General features: G+C 34.6%; 1 protein-coding gene and 1 long non-coding RNA gene across 2 annotated transcripts in view; both read right to left on the reverse strand.

The window, feature by feature from the left end:
• The window catches only part of LOC126888616 (uncharacterized), a 558,932-nt gene that overhangs the window by 60,392 nt on the left and 471,595 nt on the right, over positions 1-26,945 (reverse strand). The gene's annotated exons all lie outside the window — the stretch shown is intronic.
• LOC114332282 (kinesin heavy chain) overlaps positions 1-26,945 on the reverse strand; it is a 175,808-nt gene that overhangs the window by 50,501 nt on the left and 98,362 nt on the right. The window contains exons 2-7 of the mRNA XM_028282059.2: positions 18,352-18,523; positions 11,804-11,947; positions 11,605-11,748; positions 4,678-4,824; positions 3,645-3,876; positions 3,399-3,555 (exon numbers count right to left, since the gene is read on the reverse strand). Of these exons, the coding sequence (XP_028137860.1) occupies positions 3,399-3,555; positions 3,645-3,876; positions 4,678-4,824; positions 11,605-11,748; positions 11,804-11,947; positions 18,352-18,523 (996 nt within the window). The remainder of the gene's footprint in view (positions 1-3,398; positions 3,556-3,644; positions 3,877-4,677; positions 4,825-11,604; positions 11,749-11,803; positions 11,948-18,351; positions 18,524-26,945) is intronic.

The raw sequence follows: 26,945 nt of genomic DNA on the forward strand, positions 1-26,945 counted from the left end.
AAACTTTTTTTGGGGATGGCTGCAGGTGTAATTTTTTTGTTACATTATATGTATTTTAATTAAATGCATACAAAGGGTTAAAATTGCGCTGAGTAGTGATGTTGAAAAAGTAACTATTCGTTACAAAGTACTCGTTACTTACGAATACCGAAAGTAACGATTACTATACAGTACAGAGAGGTAAATCGTTACATTGATTACTCTGATTACTTCGTACCAATCGTATCAGAGCGAGTACCTATTTTGAGTATTGTATCTACAATCGGTTGATATCGGAGTCGGACCGGTATTCCATGAGTGTTCGGTATCAGTACAGTTAACTAAAATTTTATGTATGAAGGCTATGAAGAGTTTTACAGGATTTCAGGGTGCTGGAAAGTAGCTGAAACAGAGGGAGGTATATCATTTAACAAAGCATGCACCCAGAAACAGATGTCTATACGATATGAGGTAGATAATTCACAGAATTTTACAGATGTTAGTTCCTTTGAAAATAAAAATGCAACACATTAGATTTTAATAATACACACTATTCTTATCAGGCCTAGAAAAAAATAGCTAAGATTGACCGGAAAATATGTAGAAATGATAATATTTCTAGACTATGATCATTAACTTTATAGTCCTGTCGCCAGGGGGGGTACAACGGCCTCCTTTATTCAGATGGACTTACCCAAGTTTTTTTTATGTATTTTGACCCGTAGAACACGAATTTTTTGGGTAACAGTTGATCCGGATGTCGATAATATTGTTATAAACAAAGAACTTGAGGAATTACATAACAGCGATTTCTCGCAAAACAAAACATTTTTTCGTATTTTTTGGGTCATTCTAAGCTAAAAATGTTTCTACAAGTTTTTTCGTAGGATTCATAGTTTTCGAGATAACCGCTGTTAAAATTTCAAAAAATCGAAAAATTGCAATTTTTGAACCCGAATAACTTTTGATTTAAATATAAAATAGCAATTCTGCTTACCGTATTTGAAAGTTCAAGTTAAATTATATCGGTTTTGATGATTTTCATTGTTAAAAATGTATTTTTTATTGTCAAACAAAGCTATAAACACATAGTGTTTCCCGTACCTAATACATGCGTTTTAATACATCCTACGTAGATATTGCCTCGCTTGCACTAGTACCTACTCTACCTACTTGTTCGATTTTAAATGAGAAATCATTGAAAACATCACTCACACACTAGGTGTTTATTACTGTTTATAGCTTTAGTCATGTCGCCATGGGGGGGTACAACGGCCTCCTGTATTCGGATGGACTTACCCAAGTTTTTTTTTATGTATTTTGACCCGTAGAACACGAATTTTTTGGGTAACAGTTGATCCGGATGTCGATAAGATTGTTATAAACAAAGAAGTTGAGGAATTACAGAACAGCGATTTCTCGCAAAACAAAACATGTTTTTGTATTTTTTGGGCCATTCTAACCAAAAAGTGTTTCTACAAATTTTTTCGTAGGATGCATAGTTTTCGAGATAAACGCGGTGGAACTTTCAAAAAATCGAAAAATTGCAATTTTTGTACCCGAATAACTTTTGATTAAAAAATAAAATAGCAATTCTGCTTACCGCATTTGAAAGTTCAAGTCAAAGTATATCGGTTTTAGTTATTTGCATTGCTAAAAATTTATTATTTTATTGTTAAACAAAAGTATAAACACCTAGTGCTGGAGTGATGTTTTCAATGATTTCGCATTTAAAATCGAACGAGTGGGTAGAGTAGGTACAAGTGCAAGCGAGGCTATTTCTACGTAGCATGCATGTAAACGCATGTATTAGGCACGGGAAACACTATGTGTTTACAGCTTTTTTTAGCAATAAACACATAAATTTTTAGCAATGTATATATTCGAAACCGATAGAATTTGACTTGAACTTTCAAATGCGGTAAGCAGAATTGCTATTTTATTTTTTAATCAAAAGTTATTCGGGTTCAAAAATTGCAATTTTTCGATTTTTTGAAAGTTCAACCGCGTTTATCTCGAAAACTATGCATCCTACGAAAAAATTTGTAGGAACATTTTTTGGTTAGAATGGCCCAAAAAATACAAAAACATGTTGTGTTTTGCGAGAAATCGCTGTTATGTAATTCCTCAACTTCTTTGTTTATAACAATCTTATTGACATCCGGATCAACTGTTACCCAAAAAATTCGTGTTCTACGGGCCAAAATACATAAAAAAAACTTGGGTAAGTCCATCTGAATTAAGGAGGCTGTTGTACCCCCCCTGGCGACAGGACTATTAATTTTACATCTAGGTATAACATTGTTTTTATTAGACCAGGGATAATTTTTTATTAAAAACACAGGAATAAATCTATTTTTAAATGTAGTAGGTACATAGAGACTTGCAACTTTTTGCATTGTATTTAGTATTTAGGATTAGGATGCCGTCTGGAAAAAACTCTACAATAGAAAAATAGGTGGAAATGCATTATTACATCTTAAAGTGTATAAAACGCATCGAAAAATGCATAAACATGTTAAAATCAGTATATTAAGGGCCAAATTTTCTTATTTCGGGGTATTTGGGGTCACTGAACACGAATATGCAATCAGATCCGACCTCCGAAGCACCTGGATGCCCAGGGTTACTGCTACGGTACGTCATCTAGTTTCGAGGGTTTGTTTTTGGTACTTAATTGATGCAAACAGATTACTCGAGGTTACTGATATTGTGGAGCAGCAATGACAGAACAGTTACATATCATTTAATTTCTATCCATTAAATAGATCGGTGAAGGTCGTTGCTATATCGGATCTTATACGAAATACTGAGAAATGCGATTCTCGATATGATTACCGGTACTCAAATACAAGAGTAATCATAGTAATCAAAGCATCCTACTAATACTAATACAAAATATGTACTGAGAAATGTGATTCTCTAAATGATTACCGGTCCTCAAATACAAAAGTAACAAAAGTAATCGAAGTAACGAATACTGTAAATGTTTACTTTATACAAAAGTAACGATTTGTAACGAATACTCGAAAGTAACTATAATCAACATCACTAGCGCTGAGGCTTATTTTTTAATCAGATAAACCTTAAAAAAAATGGAAAAAATTGAATTCTGAGGGCCTTGTGCCTATCTTAACGGGGATGCCGTTTAAACACAGTCATAAAAATAACAATAGTTACTGTGAAAATGACAACAAATTGTATTGAACATGAACAGAAATTGAAGAAAATAAATCAAATCCAACGAGCATTAAAAAAAAATTAACATTACATGACGAAATAACCTCTATATTGTTATTTAATATTAAAATATACCTGTCCAAAAACCAATGATGCGGTAGGAAAAATATGCGAAAAACTGGCCGTAGAAAGGCATAAAAAGGAAAGAAAATTGAATTAAAATTAAAATCTGAACTTACTGTTTCTCCACTTCGCCACCTGTTGAGTTCGTCCTCTAATTTTTCTAATTTTCCCTTCAATCGCGCTACCTTTTCCTTTTCCCTTTCGTATCTTCGTTTCCATTCTTCTGCTGTTAATTCTTCGTTGACACAGACAACGTTCTTTACAGTTTTCGCTCTGGAAAACAACATTTTAAATCAGAAATAGTTAAAATTCAGTAATTAAACAGAATAAATGTTTCTGGGGACAACAGAAGTAGTACTCACCTTTTACCAAATTCTAACGTCGATTTAGTTTCAGATTCGTTAAAGCTAGCAGGAGAACAACAAATAACGATCGTCGTCCTGGCGTTTCCTCCGAGCGATTCCTGAAGGATTCTGGTTAGTTTAGAGTCTCTGTAAGGAATGTGAGTTTTGTTACCATCCGCTAATGCACTAATTACGTTTCCTAAAGCCGACAGAGACTTGTTAATATTTTTAGCTTCGTCCAAAACAGTACCTGCAATGATAATATTATAAATAACAGTATGCAATTCCTTTATTACATATTTGTGTAAAAAATGCAGGAAAATTCAAATACAAAACAGCACAATGATTTTACACATAATTTTATATGATGGAATATTTTCCTGTCATTTGAAACACGGTATGTGTTTTGTATAGTTTAGCCACCTATCGTCACAATTATTACTGTGGTATTAAATAAACACATCGCCACCCTATTCTGTAACACATTGGCCCTTCAAAGTGTTACTTATCATCATCATCACGGTACTACAGCTCTTAAAGGGCCTCGACCTTCTCCATCTTTCAGCGCCATTCTGGTCGGTCCCTTGCTTGGATTTTCAAGTTATCAACATCGATCTTCTTAGCATCCTGTGTTACCCCGTATATTCACCTCAGCTTTGATCTATCCAGTCTTCTCATTCCCACCGGTTGTGCTTTATCTTTTTTATCTGCAGACGGTTTCACTTGAATATAGTGGTAATATCTTAAGCTTGTAGATAGTCTGCAAATGAAAGTTATATCTACGCCTCAATATTCGTCATTTTGGTTAGGGTCCATGCCTTTGATTCATATGCTAGAATGGAGACTATCAGTGTTTTGTTTTGTTAGCTTAGTACTTTGATAGACAAATTTTTCTCTCATTTGAAACATATTTATGATGGAGCACCGACACTTCTGGAGTATTTGTCTTATTTTATCTATTTTAATGTCACTTTAAACGATTGTATTTCCAAATAGTAAAAATGTAATGCGACATTATTGATAATTTGAAAGTAAGGGAAAATTTACTCACCTTCGGCGCCTGTTTTCGACACTTTTTCGGAACCAGCCAAATCTACTAAATAAAGTTTCCCTGATAGTTTCTTTTGGTTTTCTAAATTTTCTTGTTTAACATTTATTAAAAATACTGAATGAGACCTAGACGAATGTTCGTTCATATCTGAAACAAAGATGTTTTATAGTATCCACGTGGTGTAAAAATAAGAATTAATTATAACAATATTAAAAAATAATCGGTTTGGGTATGAAACACTGGGAGGAGAAAATACAAGATAGAGAAGAATGGAGAAAAATATTAAAAAGAAACACTATCGGAATTGGTCAATTTCATATACAGGGTGTTTGGTAAAGAATGGGCCATAGCTTAACCTTAGGTTCCTGAGCTTAAAATAGGTCGATTTAAGCTAACTTGCCTTAGTACGAAAGTTGATAATCCTTACTCTATACCAGAAGCGTGCGGTCCATGGAAGCGGGGGAAGCGCCGCTTCCCTATTTATTCGTCGATATAAGAAAATATATTATTAATTAATATTTAATAATAAAATTTTTTCCCTAATCCAAATAATCTACATATTACCTAGCCAATAGGCATTGAAAAATATTAAAAATTAATCGCGTACGAACGAACTCAATATGCACACAATTCAACTATTTGGTCCACTCCTGGCAGAAGCGCATCTCAAAATCGCCGCTTGTCATGCAGTTGTCCCTTTTAAAATTGGTCGGGGTTCACTGACCGCAGCCACTAGTCGCGCGAATTTTGGTATGCCATGGAAGCGCTCGTCGTATCGCCTTCCCGAAAGTGAGATGCTCCGACTCTTACTGCTGCTAAGGGGTGCTTAGGTATTACATACATTCGCTTAAAGAATATTTCGATTTAAATTTTTTGCAGAGATATTTCCTTTTACTGATCTTTTATTTGACATTTTACAGAAATCAAATGGTATTGCATTTTGTATAAGACAAATTGAGGACTTTATTAATACGATAATTAAAAAAACGAGATCATTTCAAAAATATTTGGGATAAAACTGAACATATGGGGTTTGAACATGAAAGAAAAATAATGAAGATTGATAATTTCGGAGACAGAGAGACAGAGAAAACAGAGGAAACAAAGAGACCTTTTGATAATATTCTACAACAAATGAATTCTAGCTTTCAAAATTTTAACGATTTAAAATTTGCAGAATTATATATAATCTAAATATTTCTAATTATAATTCATCAAAATTTCCCAGAGAGGAATTTATGTCATTACGATTAAATAATGAAAATTTTTTGATATCCCAGCTTTGCATTCTCAGTTAAGTATCATTTATGAAACAACTGACATGAATGATAAAGAAATACCCAGAAATCTGGGATTTCTTTATAACTACTGGTTTAAACAAGTCGCTGTGTGAAGTGGTCAAGTAGTGTGAATTAGTACTACTAATTATCCCAGCCATAAGTGCATCAGTTGAACGAAGTTTTGCAGTATTAAGATGCATTAAAAGTTTCAAATTAAGAGTTTAAAAGAAATTCAACAAGCGAAGACAGACTTTGAAAGTTAACCCTATTATCCATTAAAAAAGACTACATTCAACAATTATCAGAAGTTGATAGGAGAATAGACCTCGAGTATAAATAAGTGTCATTTTAGTGAAAGTTGTGTGTTGTGGAAAATGCCTCGGAGTATATTTTTTTTTTAAATATGTATATCTTTAGTATTAAATAAGTATATCTTTAGAAAACCAAGCCCAGCGCGAGGACACAAGGCCCGAGCTAACAATACAGATCAATGATAGGTCACTAGTCACTAGAAATAGCGGGAATAGAGTGCCTCACGCATTCACGCGTCACGGATTTAGTGTGTGAGTCCTTGTACGCAGGACGTCTCACATAATTAAGTACTTTGCTGATAGAGAGCCCCTGCGCATCAGAGTGTTATCAGGTGGAAAGTTGCTCGACCCTCGACCCTTAAGAAAATATTTTTATATCCTTATTGAATCGCTTCCCCTTTCGAAAAAGTCACCGCACGCCACTGCTCTACACATATACTTTTTGAATTAAAACTTTTATTATATTAATATTTTTATTATTTTTAATAAATTTTAATTCTGCGATACAACATAATTTTTTGTTGTTATGGTTTTTCAAATTTTATACTTTTAATGATTTTTGATTTTTTTACGATTATTTTTTAAATTTCTCATTATAACTTTTTTTCTTGTACATTTAAGTAACATTGTGGAATAAAAAAGAAAGCTTATTTTCTTTACTTTAAAATGGTGTACGTATTGTAAGAAATTTTAGGACTATTTTTAAACAAGATATCCGTAGGATATCCAAGGGTATCCGTAATTTGAGAAAAAATTTGAATTTTTTTTCAATTAGAAAAATATAATTGCATATTACAACATAATTTTTAACTCCAAATAACTTTTTCTAATAACACTTTTCCATATTGTGAAATATAAAGGTACTTTACTCTTGAGCGAAATTTATATTTTTTAACATACCTCGTACACTATTGATAAAATTTTATATCTGATGATTGCATCTTAGGTTTTAGGCTATGTAGAGCATTTTATGAATATTTTTTTTCATAAAATTAATAATAACAAGGTTTTCCATATGATTCCAACTTAGTGGGACATATTGCATGTGTATATGTCACACTTTGAACAAGCTAATCTTGTTTAAAAATAGTCCTAGAATTTTTTGCAATATACCTTTTTAAAGTAAAGAAAATAAACTTTCTCTTGTATTTAGCAATGTATATACTTAAACAAGAATAAAAAACCGCTAAACGCCTTAAAAATGAGTGGCGCATACAATATTCCAGCTACAAAAGATCTGATATGAATATTACGTGGCGCGAAAATGTATTTTCATTTTGATGCAAAACAAAATTCTAGTTTTATTTTAAAAGATTTTTCCATAATATTTGCTAAATTTGAAGTAAACGCGCCACAAAAGAGTTACTTTGATACAGTTTGAATTTTGAAACTCTTTTGTGGCGCGTTTACTTCAAATTTAGCAAATATTATGGAAAAATCTTTTAAAATAAAACTAGAATTTTGTTTTGCATCAAAATGAAAATACATTTTCGCGCCACGTAATATTCATATCAGATCTTTTGTAACTGGAATATTGTATGCGCCACTCATTTTTAAGGCGTTTAGCGGTTTTTTATTCTTGTATCAGGAGTTTTTCAAAGTTATTTATAAATTAAATGTATGAAGTTGAATGAAATGTTCCTCTATTACTCGTTAAGCTTTATAAATGGTCACCTTTGTTGCATTATCTCCCAAATGATCTAGTGTCCATCAAATGTACACTAGATTTTTTTCTATTCGAAATATATTGAAAAAAAATATTGAGATGACCCGTAAATGAAGTCGGATTGCCCGTTGCCAGATCAAATTTAGCGTCGTAATCACTACAACTACATAAACCATTTCGGTAATAATCGTTAATTGGATTATACTTTTGTAGCTTAATAACTTCTAAAAGGCTTAACCGATTTTGATCAGTAAACATGAGTTTGAAACGTATTTACCAGTAGTATCTGATGGATGGTCAAGTATGATAACTGAAGCTATTACAGGAATTATTGAGCTTGAGAAACCGTTTTTCCCGTAGGAAATAGATTTGATCATACTTATGGAGCCTATAACTTAAAAATTCGAATTTTCCCGGTTATGACGTATACACCGTTAGATTCGTCTAGACTAGAGTCCTTCTACAAACGCTCAGTTATTGGCGCAATTCGTAGGTTGAAATTTTGAGTAATTGTCGAAAAACCAAAATTTTCAAAGTATAGTTTTTCAGTTTTTCGGCTATATTGAGCCGTGTGTATGTCTGATCTTCACCGCATAAAGACCATTTGAAAGCTTAACTCAACACTATTGATTTGGTGTATTTACGGTTCTCCTGTCTCTTCTTGATCCGAAGATATATACCCCCAAAAAATATGCCGTTTTGTACCTACCAAGTCCTCTAGCTGGCTTATGGGTGGTCAAAAGTCATAAACTACACCGGTTCTGAATCGGCCCTGACCCCCTCTTCAAATACAGAAAAAAAATTCAAATCGGTTTAACTTTTAAACACACATACATACATACATACATATCCACAAACATTTTCCCTTTTTTAAATAAAAATTGAGTCATACTTCTGAGCTCGGTAACTTTTGAGTGGTATAACCGATTTTCAAAATTATACATGCGTTGGAAAGGTAATGATCAGTACTATTAGAAGCCGCAAAGATCGGACTTAAATTTTTGAAGTTTTGGGGACGAGAACGAAAAACAGACCCTAAATAGAAAGGGCCGTAAAATCCACACCCTTGGACCAAAATGGATGGTTGACATATGAATGGGTGAGTCTTTTCCTGAACTTTAAGATGGGACTTGGCCCATCTTTCAAATCAGTCAGATTTAGAAAATCGAAAATTTCGTGTATATATAGTGTCGCGTGTAGGGGGGTGTTGATGTGCGCCACTGGCGAGAACTGCCGTTCTCTGGTAATGTACAAGAAAAAAAGTTATAATGAGAAATTTAAAAAATAATCTTAAAAAAATCAAAAATCGTTAAAAGTATAAAATTTTGAAAAACCATAACTTGCTTAAAAATAGTTGTACAACCTTATACAACAGACCATTTTAATGATAACTGACTTCTCTTCCTACTAAATATACCATTGCATATACCTAGAAATACGCAGAGAAAAGTTACAGAACAATGTTTCCGAAATAATGGGTAAAATGGCCCAAAAATGATCTGAGCGGCGAACTTTGAAAAATCATATTTCGGAAACTAGAAACCCTGGAGACTTCTACCAAACGTCATTGTAAAGAGTAAGGATATAAGTTTTTTTTCTGTGAAGCAATGCCTATACCTATATCCCCGTGGAAAAAAGTTATGAAGAAAAAAACAAAATTTCTTTGTTTCGTGTTTTTTTTGCTTTTCTTTTATATATTTTGTAAAAAAAATATTTTTGATTTGAAAAGTTGATATTTTGATAGTAAATTTAACGTGGAACAATTTTTCTGCAGACGTATTTGTATCAAAAGTGCATAGAACTCTCTAATGCACCCGGTGCCTAGGTACTAATTCACCCCTTTCTCAAAAACGCACCACTTTAAATGGTAGCACTCCGCGGTTTTTTCATATTTAGAGATCCATTGACCATGTGAAACAATAAAAGCCCGTTAACGTTATAGTTCCTTTTAGCTCTCTTATTTTGAACATAATCAATAGCCTATAAGGTATTAAAGTAAACGGCACAGTATTAACAACGTTAGGTATGTCGATGACACAGCGATGGTGGCAAATAACATAGAAGACCTTCAATGTCTTTTAAATGATCAATTCCTGCAAGTGAAGCTTTGGGTTTGAATATAAATATCAAGAAGAAAAAACTTTGATTACAGGTAGAAATAATGACCCAAATGCAGAGATACATAAATATGTAGCTGGAGAAGAAATCGAGCAAGTCAGCATACTTGGGTTGTCTGGAACTTGGTTGGGACTTGGAACCCTGAGACTGAAACAAAGAGCACAGTAGAACATGCTAGAAATCCTTTTCTGATACTTCGTAAATTTCTGACCGATCGCAACTTGGTTTTCAACCTAAGATACAAAATGCTTCAGTGTTACGTTTGGCCTCTTCTCTTGTAGCAATGGAAGCATAGATGTTAAGGGCCAGATCCATTTTTTTTTGTTTTTGGTTTTAGCTAAATGAAACCAATTTTGTCGCAAATTCCTCGGTAGAATGCAGTAGGATGTGGTTACCCATATTGAAAGAGGAAGTCAATAGAAAGAAAATACCACGATTAGTAAGTCAATAACATATCGAGTTAGTACAAATTTTATATTTTAATATTACTTATTGTATATCTATGTATTATTAATATTATTTATAATTAAAACATATTAAAATCAGAATTTGATATTAGTTTTTTGAATGTAAATTAAATGTAAGACCAAATACTTACGATGTCGGGATAGTATCACGAGGTTTTTCCTGGTTTTCCCTCGTGATTTACTATGAAATCTCTAACGCGAGAATTTTACTGTCATCGTTGCATTTGGTTGTCTTTTTAAAGACAGATCACATGGTATGATTTTTTTTTGCGACGGATATTCTTGAGTTGGGATTGATTTCATGTAATCGAATGAACTATCTTTTAGTAAAGTCGTCCCAGGAATGCAACTCATAAATATTGGCGACATCATTTTAAAGTCTTCTACTTTAAAATGTATAATATACGTCTGAATTGCCAATATAAATGAGTCAGATTAAATAAATTATTAGAAGAATTTTTTTTACTTAGCAACAACATTTTTGTTTATTTTAGAAGTATTTTGTATTTTGACAACGAAACCCGATTTGGGCTTCGAAACGTTAATAAATTCATTTTTTTAGTAAAATTGTGGCTTATTTCCCATAGAAAATAGTTATTTTGAATATCATGGAAAGACAGACCCCGAAATGAGGAAGTGTTGAGAAGAGCGGCCCTCCAGGATAGTATAAATTTTTGATTATGTAAAATGTAAGAAGACTGCATATTTACGGCACATAATTATATATTACATGGGAGGCACATATGGCTGCGAAATATTGTACAATTGACAAGAAATTAGGCGTATGAGTAAGCAGCACAATTGGTTAAAGTAATAAAAAGACACAACCTGTATTAATTTTTTAGAGCCTTTGTTAATAAAACCATAATAGCGAATATTGTAGCCGACATGATATCAAACGATCATAACGGTCATTGAACTAGAAAAAGAAAAAGGAAGACTTTGTAAAAACATCAAATCTGTAAACCTGAGGAGTATTTTGAAAGATAATAAATCAATTTAGTAGTCTGAAACTATCAACATTTAACTGCCCGTAATAATAGAGGCATTTCAGCTCAAAATTGTATGTGTACTAAACCACTTACTTGTTACAGCGATGTGCCTATTAGATTTTCCTTCTTCTATAGCTTCGAATACTTCTTCGGGGCTTGAGACAAACCTTTCAGTTGCCCCTTTGACGAAGGGTACCCGATTTTTGTCTTCGTGAACACTTAAATTAATTTTTGAGACTAAAAATACAAAATAATTAGTATCAAAATCGATCAGAATGAGTTGATATCTTACCATCTAATAAATCTCTAATTTTATCCATGTAAATTTCAAAATATGATACTTTAATGTGAAATTCTAAATTTTCTTCCATAGCGTAGATGTGATTAAATATGTCATTTACTATTCTTGGAATGATTCCCTGTTTCTGGGGATCACCTGAAAATAAAGATACACAATGTATTAGAAAGAGTTTTTATATTTACAATGTTAAATAAAAAATTATCTTCTTTGCGAACGGTTGCAGTCTTTCATCACATAACTAAGATCTTATATGTTACATTACTTTACTTTTTCCGCGTCTGGATGCGACTACAGTTTTTCTGCCCAGTATCGGGCTTTGACTACATCCTTTGTATCTGCAAGCCATAAATCATCGAGAGTGCACTGTGATGGGCAAAGTCTGCATACTCTCAAGGTACGTATCCATACATTGGTGCTCCGTGTAGCTGCTATGCTCAAATGGATATGGCATGCGCTCCCCTACATATAAACCGCAAACCGGTTGAATCGAAGGGGGTGAGCACCGAGAGGTGAGCACCAACGTATGGATACGTATCTTAGGTGCCCCACATTCTGTATTTCCTCACATTCACAAATTGCGTTTACTGTCTTTATACCCCATTTAACGAGGTTCTGTTTTACAGGGACAACGCCGGTGTGTATGCGGTTGAGAGTCCGCCAGATTATCCAGTCGAAGTTCATTCCATTAGGTGATTCTGGGTGTAGCAGGAACAGTTCGAGTGGTTCGACGCTGATGTTTCTCATAAACCTTTTTCTTGATTTAAGTCGGCTGGTTCATGACGATTCGTCAAACCAGTATAATTGGTAACTTTCATCGAAAGTTTGCCTGAACTTCTCCACATATTGCGAGGCGGATCTAAGATCATCTGGTAATGCGAATCCAGCTTCTCGGTACATTAGGGATAGGGAGGTAGATTTCATACAGACGGTGTTTATTCTACGTGTTTAATTTAATACAGTGGTGACTTGTTGGGCGTGTCTAGATCTACCCCCAGAATGGACAATCATGTTCCCCTGCTGGGAAACATAAGGCCTCTTGTACCCCAGTTTCTTCCTACAAGTTTCCGGAGAAGGTTATTTCTCGTAGTAACTGTTTGTCTCGTACTCTGACAGTGGAATTTATATGTTAGTAACCGATCTAGCATGACTCCAAGATATTTGACCCTGTCAGTATTGTTTCAAGCGTTGTGCCTCCTGTTCCAAGTGTTGTCCCTAATGTTCCAAGTGTTGTCCCTCCCAAAATACATTCAGTTTTACATGTGCCAAATGGTTGTTGAGCTGGAATGCACATACTTGGGTGTTAGTAGATTTTGTTTTTAACGAGTTTTGTTTGTGGTAAGTTGACATCATTAGTGATGTAAGAAGAGAATATTCTCGGCCAGAATATTCTCGTTCTCGAGAATATTTTCTTGACAGTTGTTGCGTCCTTAACCGTGCTAAGACGATACATAAAAAAGAAAAATGGAAAATGTGGATACGGCTTTTCTAAGTAAACTCGAAACAATGAGTAATTATGGAAATAATGCTACACAATTATTTGTTTAAGAATTTTACAAGCATGTCAAAAAGTGATTTCGAACTACTAATAAATATGATAGGGCCAAGAATAGAGAAGAAAGATCAAACATGAGTACTTAGTTGAATATCTTTATTCAGGGTGCACTACTCTTCCATTTGTCTCATAGTTCCAGAAGTAGGCCAAGTTCCACAACTCTGGATGTACTGCATTATTAAGTGCGTTCGCGGGTACCTGTCGGCGACAAATTAGCAGCAAAACGCATGCGCACTTTAAAATGATATAAATAATATCGTTAATAGATAAATATACAAGGTATATTTACCTAGTATAATTTAATAATTAGTTATTAATATTAATTAAAAGTAAATATACCTTGTATATTTATCTATTAACGGTATTATTTATATTAAGTGAGGTTAGTAATTGTCGGCGGCAATTTGTCCACTGTACTCGCGAACGCAACTAATAAACCTTATTGTGATTTCATTTGATTACGTATTCATCTTTTCTTTGTATGTCTTGACAAAATCAAATTAAATTTCAACAGAGTACAGGAAGTAAAGAAGAAATACAGAGCAGCATGCAAAATTTTCCACAGCAGTTCGACTTTATCGGCAACGCATCAGGCACTGCAATAGTGTTCAAATACCAGTAAGATTTCGGCCACATGGCTCATCCAAACGGCGATATTTTCATTAGATGGCTGTAATGTTGCCAGAAACATATCAAATATATATTTTCGGCAACATATTGCTTTAAAAGCTAGCCCGTCTAAATGCCCCTTTGGTAATGGTAATGGTATATCGGGGCAGGGCCCACTTGTGAGCCCTTCAGACACTTAGACCTCCTACGGCGGGTCCATTGTATCACCCCTATCTTGCTGATCAGATCAGGTCCATAAGAACCTGGTCTTCGGCGTTTATGGGGCCCAGGCTGCACCGAGCTCCCATGCTAGTCCCCCAGAAACCTTATGGCCTCACAGAAAGCCACAAGTCTCTTCAAAGACAACTCCCTCACCTGGCTCGGCTGCATAGATGCTGATCCCAGGATCTGCCACCTCCGATAGGCCAATACCGGGCACTCCCAGAGGACATGTGAGGAGGTTTCCTCCTCCTCGTTACATAGACGACACCATGAGCCATCCGCCAGTCCAAGCAAATGAAGGTGCCATCGGAGTCTACAGTGGCCGGTGAGCATACCGACCACCAGGGGGCATCTTCTACGATCCAGAAGAAGCAGTTGGGCTGTAAGACTTTTGGATGGCCCCACTATGGGGAGCCTGGCCTGTCTCATACCTCCACAACTGGCCCATGAGTCCCGGAACCTCCGCAGAAGAAGCTCCCTGAGACTACCCCGACCAGTACTGAAGGGCACTCCAATCACAGGTTCGGGTCCTACAGGCAGAGGGGATGAGCCCCGTCTTGCCAGGGCGTCAGCCCGTTCGTTACCTTCCACACCTGTGTGTCCCGGTACCCATACCAACCTAACCCTGTTGGTAAAAGCAACATCATCCAGAGCTTTCTTGCACTCAAGAACCAGCTTAGAGCTGATCTTGGGTGCTTCCAGAGCCCTTAGCGCTGCCTGGCTGTCAGAGCAGATAGAGATGGTCCTGTCTGAGCAAGCCCTATCTGTAATCTCTTGAGTACATGCCAGGATCGCAAAGATCTCGGCCTGAAAGACTGATGCATGAGAGCCGAGAGCCTGGCTAGACTCAAATGTCCCTTTAGACGTAGACCAATCCATGACTGAGATGGCGACTAGTGAAAAATAAAATCCCACAACTTCTCATCAGTACATTGAAATGCAGAATGCAGATGACAAGGATGAGCTAATGATAGAAATAGATTCTGAACCTGAGGCCTCATGTTTTTCTGATTAAATCACCACATCCATTACTTGCATTATTTGTTAAGAAGAAACTTTCATTTTTTTATCAAATAAATTTTGTGTTCTCTGTTGTTTTTGTATTTTGTTTATATATATAAAGAACACTGTTGTTTAGTCTCCTAATATTGTATATAATTTCATGATTTTTAATACCCTATTTCATCTTCAACAATATCCCTAAGTGCGTCATAGGGTTCATTCTCAGAAAATTCTCCATATCGAGAATATTCTCTGATTTTTCATTCTCGAGAATTTTCCAACACTAGACATCATGTTTAAAGTCCCTTCTATTGTCGACTGTAGTTGTGTCGACAGTTTCCCCGTTTACAGCGATACCAACGTCGTCAACGTAAACAAAACTCTCAGTTTGGGGGTGCATTGGCTGGTCGTTGGTGTAGATGTTAACGGCGCCAGAACGCATCCTTGAGGTAGGCCATTTTTATAGTTCTCCATCTGCTCTTCTTTCCAATTGGCACAACGTGGAAGCGTCTATTACACAACAGTGATCTAATGACAGTAGACAGAGTCAGAAATGAGGAAGTACTAAGAAGAGCGGGCTTATAGGATAGGGAACTTTTTAGTTATGTTAAAAGTAAGAAGACTGCATACTTGGGGCACATATTACGAGGAGAACGATTCACTTTTCAACTTTCAACTGATACTCGAAGGAAAGATAGAGGGTAAGAGGGGTCTGGGACGTAAAAAGATGTCATGGCTGCGTAATATTCGCCAATGGACAGGAATCCACAGCTACGAAATGCTTTGCAATGCTGCTAAAAACAGAATTAATTAATTCTGACTATCTAACATCTCACCTGACAAGACAATGTACGGTGAACGCCGACGCAGAAATGCACGGCACCTTAAGAAGAAGATCTGATGATCTTTAGCAGGACATAGTCAAGTACAGTGTTACAGATCTTAGTTAGCAAGGTTCTGTGGCGTATTGGAATCATTTTACTTAATGTCTCGCTCCACCGTTTTTGTCTTGAGGCGCTGAGTATCTGCTGAAAATACCAACCAATCCGAACGAACAATGTTACATTAAGCAGGGTGCAGGGTGATGCCTCGCTAGCCAGCTGTCTTATTCAATTGGCTCTCCCATTTTGAATACGAGATGCTATTCATTTGGTATTGGTATCTGATTCCAACTTCGGTAAGCATTTGGTGTAGAACTATTAGTAGTCCAAGTAATGAAGCTTAAAATAGGACAAAATCTCGCAACTTTTACAGAATGGATCGATTTGCTTGAAAATTTGAGAATAAGTAGTGGATAGTCCAAGGATCAAAATCTATATGATGCCGAAAGGCGCTTTTACCATGGGGGTGGAAATTTTTTATTATATTTTGACCACAAAAGTTGGTAAAAACATTCATTCTAAGCAAAAAACGTTCTATATATTTTTGTGATAAAATTACTAGTTTTCGATTGATTCGCTATCGAAAGTGTTAGTTTTATATCGAAAAAATCAATGTTTTTAATAAGTTTTCTACTAGTAACCCCAAAAGTTTTCGTTTTATCAAAATAACTTTACTTAACAAAAATGTACCTTTTAAAAAAATAAACAAAACCGTTTTTTTTTTAATATTCTTTAAGACCAATAGTAATCGAGCTATACTTTATTATATGTTAGCTCTTCTTCGTCAAATGCTAAATATTGTAGTTTCAAAGTCAAAAGACGGAAAAACTATGCATTTTTCGAGGATAACTTGTTAAATCTAATTTAAAGTGTTTAAAAATATCTATCTCCAGAAATAGAAAAAAGTCTCTAGCTCAAAAATTATGTGACTTATAATGAAAAGAATATCAGTCCCTTTTTTTTTCAGCGAAAAAGTGATCGGAAGCAACCGTCCTAATCACCACCCTAATTAAAATTAGACATTGACCTTATTTGGTCTTCTTTATTTATGTATTATTAATAGGTTCTAGAAGTTTGACCGGCCTAGAATGATTGGTTTTTAAAAAAAAATGGAAAACGAATAACGAATTTTTTTAGTTTGGAAAAAAAATGGATTTTTCTTCAGAATAGAAAGATTAGCATCAGAGATACGAAAAAATGTTTAATAATGAAAATGTAGCTTATTTAATTCTCAAGAGCCTGGTTTGCAAAAAATTTTTCTACGGCAAAAATTCAGTGAACTATTTGACAATTAAAACTTGTATTTACATGCAAAAACCATCTTTACCAACCCTTTAAAAGTCACCTCTTTTTGCGACTGAGGATTTTTAAAAGATTTAATAATAAATATACTTATAGATCTTATAAAAACCTACAAAATTCTTTTTCACCAAACTTTCTAAAATAAAAAAGTTACGGTTAAAAAATCAATATATTTTTTTGAAAAAAAAAAAGGAGAAATCCAATTGGAAGCATAATAATGTAAGTTAGCGGTGTTTTAGTCATTGGCCTTATTCATTCTTCTTTATTTATGTATTATTAATAGATTCTAGAAGTTTGAGTGGCTTAAAATCATTAGTTTTTAAAAAACTAGAGTTAACAGCGAATAACGAATTTTTGTAGTTTGGTAAAAAATACCATTTTCTTCAGAATGGAAAGATTAGCGTCAGAGATACGAAAAAATGTTTAAATATGAAATTGTAGGTTATTTAATTCCCAAAAACTTGGTTTAAAAATTTTTTTTCTACGGCAAAAATTGAGTGAATCGTAAATGAGTACAATTGATAAAACATTAGTTTTTTCGATATAAAACTAACACTTTCGATAGCGAATAAATCGAAAACTATTAAATTTATCAAAAAAATGTATAGAGTTGTCGTTAATGACTTAGAGAAAGAATTTCTATTATTTCGTTATTGTCCTTATTTAATATTCTTTGAAATCTCTTTGGGGTTTCTACTTGGTCATTGATTATTGTTTCGTCTTAACTTCTACACATAGTTAGTTTACGTATAGAATCTTCGCATTTTTTTAGTTCCTGTTAGAATTCTCTCGTCTCCGGTCCGTTGTTAAGTTTCAACAGATACAAATTCATTATTGAAATTATCAAAGTATAATGATATATAGGACAGTCGGCACATTGAGATCAGTTTTGATGTTCCCTAATTAAAATAAAGCAATACTATACTGAAAAAAAAAACACAAGAAGTATAGTTGAATATTTAAACACTTACCTAAGACACCTTCCATCGTATGTGTTTTACCAGATGATGTCTGCCCATACGCGAATATGGTGCCGTTGAATCCGGATAGAACATCAGTGACGATGCTTTTCGCTGCTTCATTATATACTTTTTCTTGTGTTGCATTTGGTTTAAAAACTTTATCGAATAAATATACTTTGCCCTAAAAAGAAAAATCGGTACATAAATAAAGGAAACTCATTCTATACAAACATCAAGTTAGCTTTATTGTGTCGCATAAGAGGAAAATTGTGATTGAATGGGTATCCTAATAACTTTTTTACGTGCCTTATCCTAATAACTGGGGACCGAGGTATATGTAAAATGCACTTTTTGCATATCTGGGATATTTTGCATAAATTTCATATTTTTACAAAAAATTGTATACATCTGCATGAATGAATTCGGGATTTTTTTTTGTAATTTGGCACCAATTTCAACTTAGATCCATGACGTAGATAATGACGTGCATCGGTATTCATACTGTACCAACCATACATGTTTTGCAGTATTGCCAATCATTTGTAAACAGTAATAATTCTGCATGCTCTACTACCACCTACTCATAGGCGCCACCACCTCTAGCTTTTCGAGTGCTTAAAACTTATATGGTTATCCAAAGTATACAAAATATGTGCAGCATCTTCACATCTGCCCCCCTTAAAAATTTTTATATAGGCGCCCGTGCATCTACTTGACATACATGTTCACAGAATCGAGGAAAACTAATCTCCAAAAACTGAAAAACCGCAAAATTCAAAGTAAACAACGAAAAGCTCTAATTTTTCATCCAAACGATATTTCCATTGTGTGATTAATTATCACGAACAATGTCTTTGTTGACAAACAACAGTAACTAATTACATTTTTGTGAAATTCATAGGATTAGGAACGCTAAGGACGCGCTGACATTGTATTAATTCAAGGACAGACGGGGAGTTTATATTGATTATCCGTTTTCTCTTGCTTCTCATCTATGGAGTCGAACTGAATGGGATTCCGATGTGTGTACGCAATGAAATAAAGAATAGAACTTTCCAGAATCACATAATTTTGCACATGGGAAAGCCGAGTTTACTTTTCAGTAAAATAATATTTTTAAAAGTAGGTTAGAAATAGAAATGCATGAAAGAAAATTTTTTTTTATGAAATGTAATTATGTATTTATATAGTAGGGGAGGAAAGTATGCTAAATTTGCAGTTACTCGAGCATTATGGGGACCTATTGGGTTGTGAAGATAGGGTCCTAAAACCAAAAAACTTATAAAATTTTCCATTAAGGTGGTTTCCATTTAATCTTTAATTTCATCATCTTTAATTTAATTTTCCATTTCCAACAATCGTTTTTTCCGATTATAGCGCCATCCATAATTCGGAAAAATGTCTCGAATAAAAGTTAATTATTTTTACGTAAGGAACACAAATCTGCAATAAAAAATGGGTGCTCTTATTTAAGATTTTAAAGCAACCCCCCACCCCACCTCCGTGGGGGGTCGTGTTTGGTGTCATTCGATAGATTTTTTAAAAATATTGAATACGTGTATTTTGCAGTTTTTTGATCTGATGTTTATTTCACGAAATATCGCGGGGCTCCTATGTCAAATTTTTAATTTACCCCCACCCCTCTCCATGGGGGTCGTGTTTGTTATCATTTGATAGATCTTTGAAAAATATTGAAGAGGTATTTTTAAATGTTGTTCTGAAGCTATTTTCTTGTGTATTTTTAAATTTTTTCGATCTGACGTTTATTTCTCGAAATATTCGCTTTTTTTTGTGAAACTTTGTGACTCACCCATTTCCTTACGCCCAGCTCAAACCGTCAGATGTTTTAAATATACCCTGTTCTGCATGTATTTAACTTACCTTATCTTAATCTGAAAATTATAAAATCTGTGTCTGTGAAAATTTGCCCCTGTTGGCTAAGTTCTAGTATTTAATAAAGTGTTCATTCACAACGACAATTCGCCAAAAACTTTTAACAATAATAAAGTGTTTTATTAATCCCAGACCGAGAAATGAAAAGTGATATGGTGGTAAAATATCACCAGCAATGAAAATATAGATTCTGCTACTAATCGCCGTCTTGAAGATTTCACCCCTTGAAGAAATCGCTGTTTTTAATATAAACAAGGTATTTATCAAAAATATAGACTACTACTGGGAATAATATATCGAGCTAAAAATAGGTCCTGTTGAGAAATAAATCTATATTTTCCCAAATTTCCTGAGTTTTCTCTGTTAGTACGACTATTTATAGACGGATTCTCGTAAGTATTAATAATGTATGATGATTGTAATGCTAAATCAATAATTCTATTGCAAGGATCCTTTCTCCAGAAGCACTGAACGGTCTTGTATAAATATTACACTAGCCATAATAGAAATCGACCGTTAAAGAGGTATTGGTACGCCTTCTCTCCGTTCAACAATGAACCCACGTACAAGAATTATGAGTTTGCTAATTGCGAAATAATGAAAGTCGAGCGAGCATACTATCGAGGTATGAATAGGATTATAATTTAGTCAAGATCTGATGAATAAATTATGATGGCCTTTCAAGTTAAGTCTTTAAGCGGGGCATTCACGTTCCGATTTGTGGCCCCTCTCTAGAGGTCCAACTTTCATAGTTGGATTTCAAATCGGACCGTGAATGGGCTAGCTGGATTAGTGGTACATCTAGTGGTACGAGTCGAAACATTTTGAGGGACCATTCGAAGATCCAACTTCCGACTGGCGACGAACTGGGAGATTTAACCAATCTTGTGGAATTTTGCAAGTTTTGTATATATTCATTACAAGAATAAAAAACCGCTAAACGCCGTAAAAATGAGTGGCGCATACAATATTCCAGCTACAAAAGATCTGATATGAATATTACGTGGCGCGAAAATGTATTTTCATTTTGATGCAACACAAAATTTTAGTTTTATTTTAAAAGATTTTTCCATAATATTTGTTCAATTTGAAGTAAAACGCGCCACAAAAGAGTAACTTTGATACAGTTTGAATTTTGAAACTCTTTTGTGGCGCGTTTACTTCAAATTTAGCAAATATTATGGGAAAATCTTTTAAAATAAAACTAGAATTTTGTTTTGCATCAAAATGAAAATACATTTTCGCGCCACGTAATATTCATATCAGATCTTTTGTAGCTGGAATATTGTATGCGCCACTCATTTTTACGGCGTTTAGCGGTTTTTCATTCTTGTATCAGGAGTTTTTCAAAGTTATTTATAAATTAAATGTATGAAGTTGAATGCAATGTTTCTCGATTACACGTTAAGCTTTATAAATTGTCGCCTTTGTCGCATTACCTCCCAAATGATCTAGTGTCCATCGAATGTACACTAGATTTTTTTTTATTCGAAATAGATTGAAAAAAAATAATATTGGGATGGCCGGTAAATAAACTAGGATTGCCCGTTGCCAGATCAAATTTAGCAACCGGCAACCACTACAACTACATAAACCATTTTGGGAATAATCGTTAATTGGATTATACTTTTGTAGCTTAATACCTTCTAAACGGCTTAACCGATTTTGATCACTAAACATGAGTTTGAAACGTATGGACAAGTAGTATCTGATGCATTGAAGGTCAAGTATGATAACTGAAGCTATTACAGGAATTATTGAGCTTGAAAAACCGTTTTTTCCATAGATAATAGATTTGATCATACTTATGAAGCCTATAACTTAAAAATTCGAATTTTCCCGGATATGTGGTATACACCGTTAGATTCGTCTAGAGTCCTTCTACAAACGCTCAGTTATTGGCGCAATTCGTAGGTTGAAATTTTGAGTAATTGTCGAAAAACCAAAATTTTCAAAGTTTAGTTTTTCAGTTATACTGAGCTGTGTGTATGTCTCATGTATGTCTGATCGTCAAATCTTACATACCATTTGAAAGCTTAACTCAACACTATTTATTTGGTGTATTTGCGGTTCTCCTGCCTCTTCTTCTTGAACAGAAGATATATACCCCCAAAAAATATGCCGTTTTGTACCTACCAAGTCCTATAGCTGGCTTATGGGTGGTCAAAAGTCACAAACTACACCGGTTCTGAATCTGCCCTGATCCCCTCTTCAAACACAGAAAAAAAATCAGATCGGTTTAACTTTTCCAGTCACATACATACATACATATCCACAAACATTTTCCCTTTTTTAAATAGAAATTGAGTCATATTTCTGAGCTCGGTAACTTTTGAATGGTATAACCGATTTTCAAAATTAGACATGCGTTGGAAAGGTAATGAGCAGTACTATTAGAAGCCGCAAAGGTCGGACTTAAATTTTCGAAGTTTTTGGGAGTTTTGGGGACGAGAACGAAAAACAGACCCTAAATAGGAAAGGCCGTAAAATCCACACCATCATCATCATCATTCTCTTTGCCTTATCCCTATGCGGGGTCGGCTTCCCTAATTGCATTTCTCCACACAATTCTGTCTTGGGTCATATCAATGTTAATCCCCTTTACCAACATGTCCTGCCTTATCGCCTCCCCCCAGGTCTTCTTTGGTCTTCCTCTCCTACTCCTTCCAGGAATCTGCACTTCAGCTATTCTTCGTATTGGGTGATTAACGTCTCGACGTTGAACATGACCGAACCATCTTACCTATGCTCTCTCATTTTGGCATCAATTGGTGCCACACCTAGACTTCCCCTAATATACTCATTTCTAATTTTATCCTTCTTTGTCACTCCACTCATCCATCTAAGCATTCTCATTTCCGCCACATGCATTCGTTGTTCCTCTTTCTTTTTCACTGCCCATGGATCAAAATGGATGGTTCACATATGAATGGGTGAATGAGTCTTTTCCTGAACTTTAAGATGGGAGTTGGCCCAATTTTAGATTCAGTCAAATTTAGAAAATCGAAAATTTCGTGTATTTATAGTGGCGCGTGCAGGGGGTGTGGGTGTGCTCCACCGGCGAGAACTGCCGTTCTATGGTAATTGAAGACTTTTGCAAAAAGATCTAAGTTGTCTTCTTCTAAGAAACATTAACAGAAAGAGACCTCAACAAAGAGGCGATGTTTTAAAACAAACAATTCAAATAAAAGTAGATATACTGATTTTATTTTTAATAATTTTTAAAATAAGATAATTACTTCGGACAAACTGGACAATAAGACTTGTAGTTCTATGTGTGAGACTTAAGGAGGTAGGCGCAAAATCTTGGTCCAATGCTATTTAAATGCATTAATTTTTTAAAAAGACTAATAAATATTTTTGAATAATTTAAACGCAGAATAAAAGATTACATTATTAACGAGGGCCGAAAGTCCCTTAGAATAAACAAAAAGTTTCTTTTGAAGGAAAAATTTGAAATTAAAAATCACAATAAATCTTCTTTTTTCTCACCCCTGTAACTTATTAATCTCTCACTATGCGCTTAAATTTTTCAAAAATACTTATTAGTTTTCTCAGGATTCGAAAAAAATGAATGCATTTAAATAGCTTTGGACCAAGATTTTGCGCCTACCCCTTTGAAACATGACCAAACAAGACGAAATTAAACTAGATAAAATATATGGGAAGAAAAGCTATTCGAAGCTTTTGGGGGCATGAAAATGGCACGAGGGAATGAGGAGAGTGAATAAAAAAATAATGAACTTAAAAAAGTACACAAAAGATATAAGTACAAACAGCTAAGGTGGATTTGCCACATAATCAGAATGGCTTAAAAAAGATTAATCAAAAGAGTATTATTTGAGGGAGAAAAGAAATAGTAGGTAGTATTATTTGTCGAAAGAAAACAAAGGGACGGTTAAGAAAACTGATGGTAGGATCCAAATCAGGTAAAAATGGATATTGAAGAAATGAAATCGGTGAATCAGAGATAATGATATTGAGGAACGGAAGAAATGCAAACATGTTTTTATATGAACTACTTTATTTAATGCAGATAAACCAGAATTTTCATTAAATCTGACATTTCCATTTCCAAACGTAATCCTTAAAGTACAAATTACTGTTTTGTTACTTTAACAATATTGAAGAACTTGATAAATAGCCCTGCAGGTTTCTGGTACCACCTTTCCCATTAGTTGTGTGGAGATATTTTACAGCTACTCTATATCGCTGGTACCTATGATTAATGTGATTCCTAATACATTTCCAGTGAAAATAATAACTCTTTGATAAGTGTTGGCGATACAATTCTTTTTTATATGCGTGTCCGCGAAGATTATAACTCCCAAAATATTTATAACGAAAAGATTTAGTTCATAATAGATGCCGACGAAAACAATTATTTCTGAGAACTTTTTATTATTATAATTTTCGTTTACCCACAAACAGAAATGATGTTCTTTGCTGATACTCCTCAAACAATAAATTTTTTCGCCAACACTTTATTAGGGATTATAATTTTCACAATCAGACAAAGTTCTACTCTTCGCCGTATTTTTCGGAGTTATACTTTTCGTAGGCGGCGGCGATATATTCTTTGGCTGAACAAGGACTGCAGTTGGACCGCTAGTAAGATAGAAAGTCGGAGCTTGAATGGAACCGAATATCCAACTAGTAGTCCTTTTAAGTGAGTCTACAAATCGGAACGTGAATGCCCCGCTTTAGCAAACGCGTGGACTTGTGTGATTCTGAATAATTCATGGTCTAAATCTCTTGAATTATTCACCTATACATGACTCTTCGTTTCCAATATTATCGGCCGTTATCGATTTTTCGTCAGAATAAACGGGAGAAATGTACCAGATATCCCGTGAGCATCAATACTTTTGGAAATGTGCCAAAGAGAAATGCCTTACATCTCAAACTAGAATTCTCTTGAGAATGTAGTGAGCATTGTTTCTGACAATTTTCCACGTCACTGCTGGCAGTTTCCATTTGCAGATATATTAACGGTAACCAACCTTGCGGTTTTCTACAAAAGCTGTATAGCGAATTTACCGAAAATAAAAAGGAAATAAAGCATGAAACAACTTAAATCGTAAACTTGGTGACTAAATATAGTAATCGTCATTATTCATTAAGGAACTGGGTCACAGTCACCGGACAAACTGCGCTTCATAGAAAATAACATTACCTACGTACTCGTTTACATGATGATATAATGGTGAACGTCAAATAAACTTCATTTTAAAGTAAAATTGTGGCTTATTACCGACTAAAATCGTAAACTACAAGAGAAAAGTAAAATTTTTAAGAATAAATATTCATTTTAAATTGTTTAAACAAATTACTATAAACAATTCGCAAATTATCTAAGAGCATTTTTATAATCTATGCAACGAGGTAGGAGGTACCCCAAATTTAAAAAAAAAACATCAATTTTCGTTGATTAGAACCAGAGATATTATGACTTTTAAAATTTGAATTTATGAATTCAGTTTTTGATAGTGTATAATCGAGAGGGAGCAAATCGCTTCGCTTAAACCCTTCAGCTTTGACGCATCATAGACAGACGGCTCATTTTTAAAGGAATCGTTGGGAATCGTCGTTTTTTTGTCAAAACTTTTTTTTTGTTGACCGTTTTTGAACGTTTTTGTTGTTTTTTGTTGAAATAAAGTTTTTTGCAGACCGTAGCCCTTACCAGGACTACCAGGAGATGTGCTAAAAAACTAGAAACAGCACAAAGGACAATGGAACGATAGGGATATCGTCCAAATTGACATAATTTGGACATTTATCCCAGATATACGATAATAAGTAAATAAGTAAAGAGAGTGTGTGAGGCAAAATTAAAAAGAAAAATTAGAAGAGGACGTCCGCTAACAGTCTAAACAACGACAACACAGAAATAGTCAAAAGCAGCGGCGTATCACGGTATAATAGAACTCCATATGTTACGGGGTAGTTACCCTGAGGAGAGGGCAAGGGCGGACCCAGGACCGATTTTCGGTGGGGGCCATGGGCTTTTTTGGGGGAGTAAAGGGGGACTGGGGATTTTTTTTTTTAAATTATGGCTAAAGTGTTGAGTTTTTACGCATTTTTCATACACTTTTGAGTGGCAAAAGGACAATCAAAACTTATCGTTATTAAAGTAATATTAAAGTCAGTACCGATTCCTATACATTTCTTCGGATCCAAGTGCAGTTCTTTCAACAAGTTTAATACTATTTTTCCCAAAAACTTCTCCTGTCAGGCGTTGTTCTTCCTCTCTTTCTTGATTTTCACCAAGTATTTTTATGTTCTCATAAGTGTCAATGAACTTGATTAAATCTTCACGAATGTTGTTATTGTGTATGTATCTCAAATTTAGAGAAAGCTGTTCCACGTGGGATACGTCATACGTCGGCCGTTTCGTCAAATATGACAGAGTAATAATTTGAACTTTGAACCTGGTTCATTATTTGCTCAATTATTTCTTCACTACAATACGTGTATGTTGCTCGGGAAGATGCTGTGGATAGGTGTTGTTTAAGAGTCTCATCTCCTGATGCGATTTTAATCCTAAACAATTCCCTGAAATTTCTCTCATTGATAGGTCCAGCATCTTCGTCCAGAAGCAGAAGGCCATTTCTCTATTTTCTTGTATCTGTTTAGACCTCTGAGAGTATATCTGGTTAATGCCTGACTTTTGCGGGTTGCGATAACTTTGTAGAAAATCCCGCCCAACC

The sequence above is a fragment of the Diabrotica virgifera genome, chromosome 1, assembly GCF_917563875.1.
Source record: "Diabrotica virgifera virgifera chromosome 1, PGI_DIABVI_V3a".
Lineage (NCBI taxonomy): Eukaryota > Metazoa > Arthropoda > Insecta > Coleoptera > Chrysomelidae > Diabrotica > Diabrotica virgifera.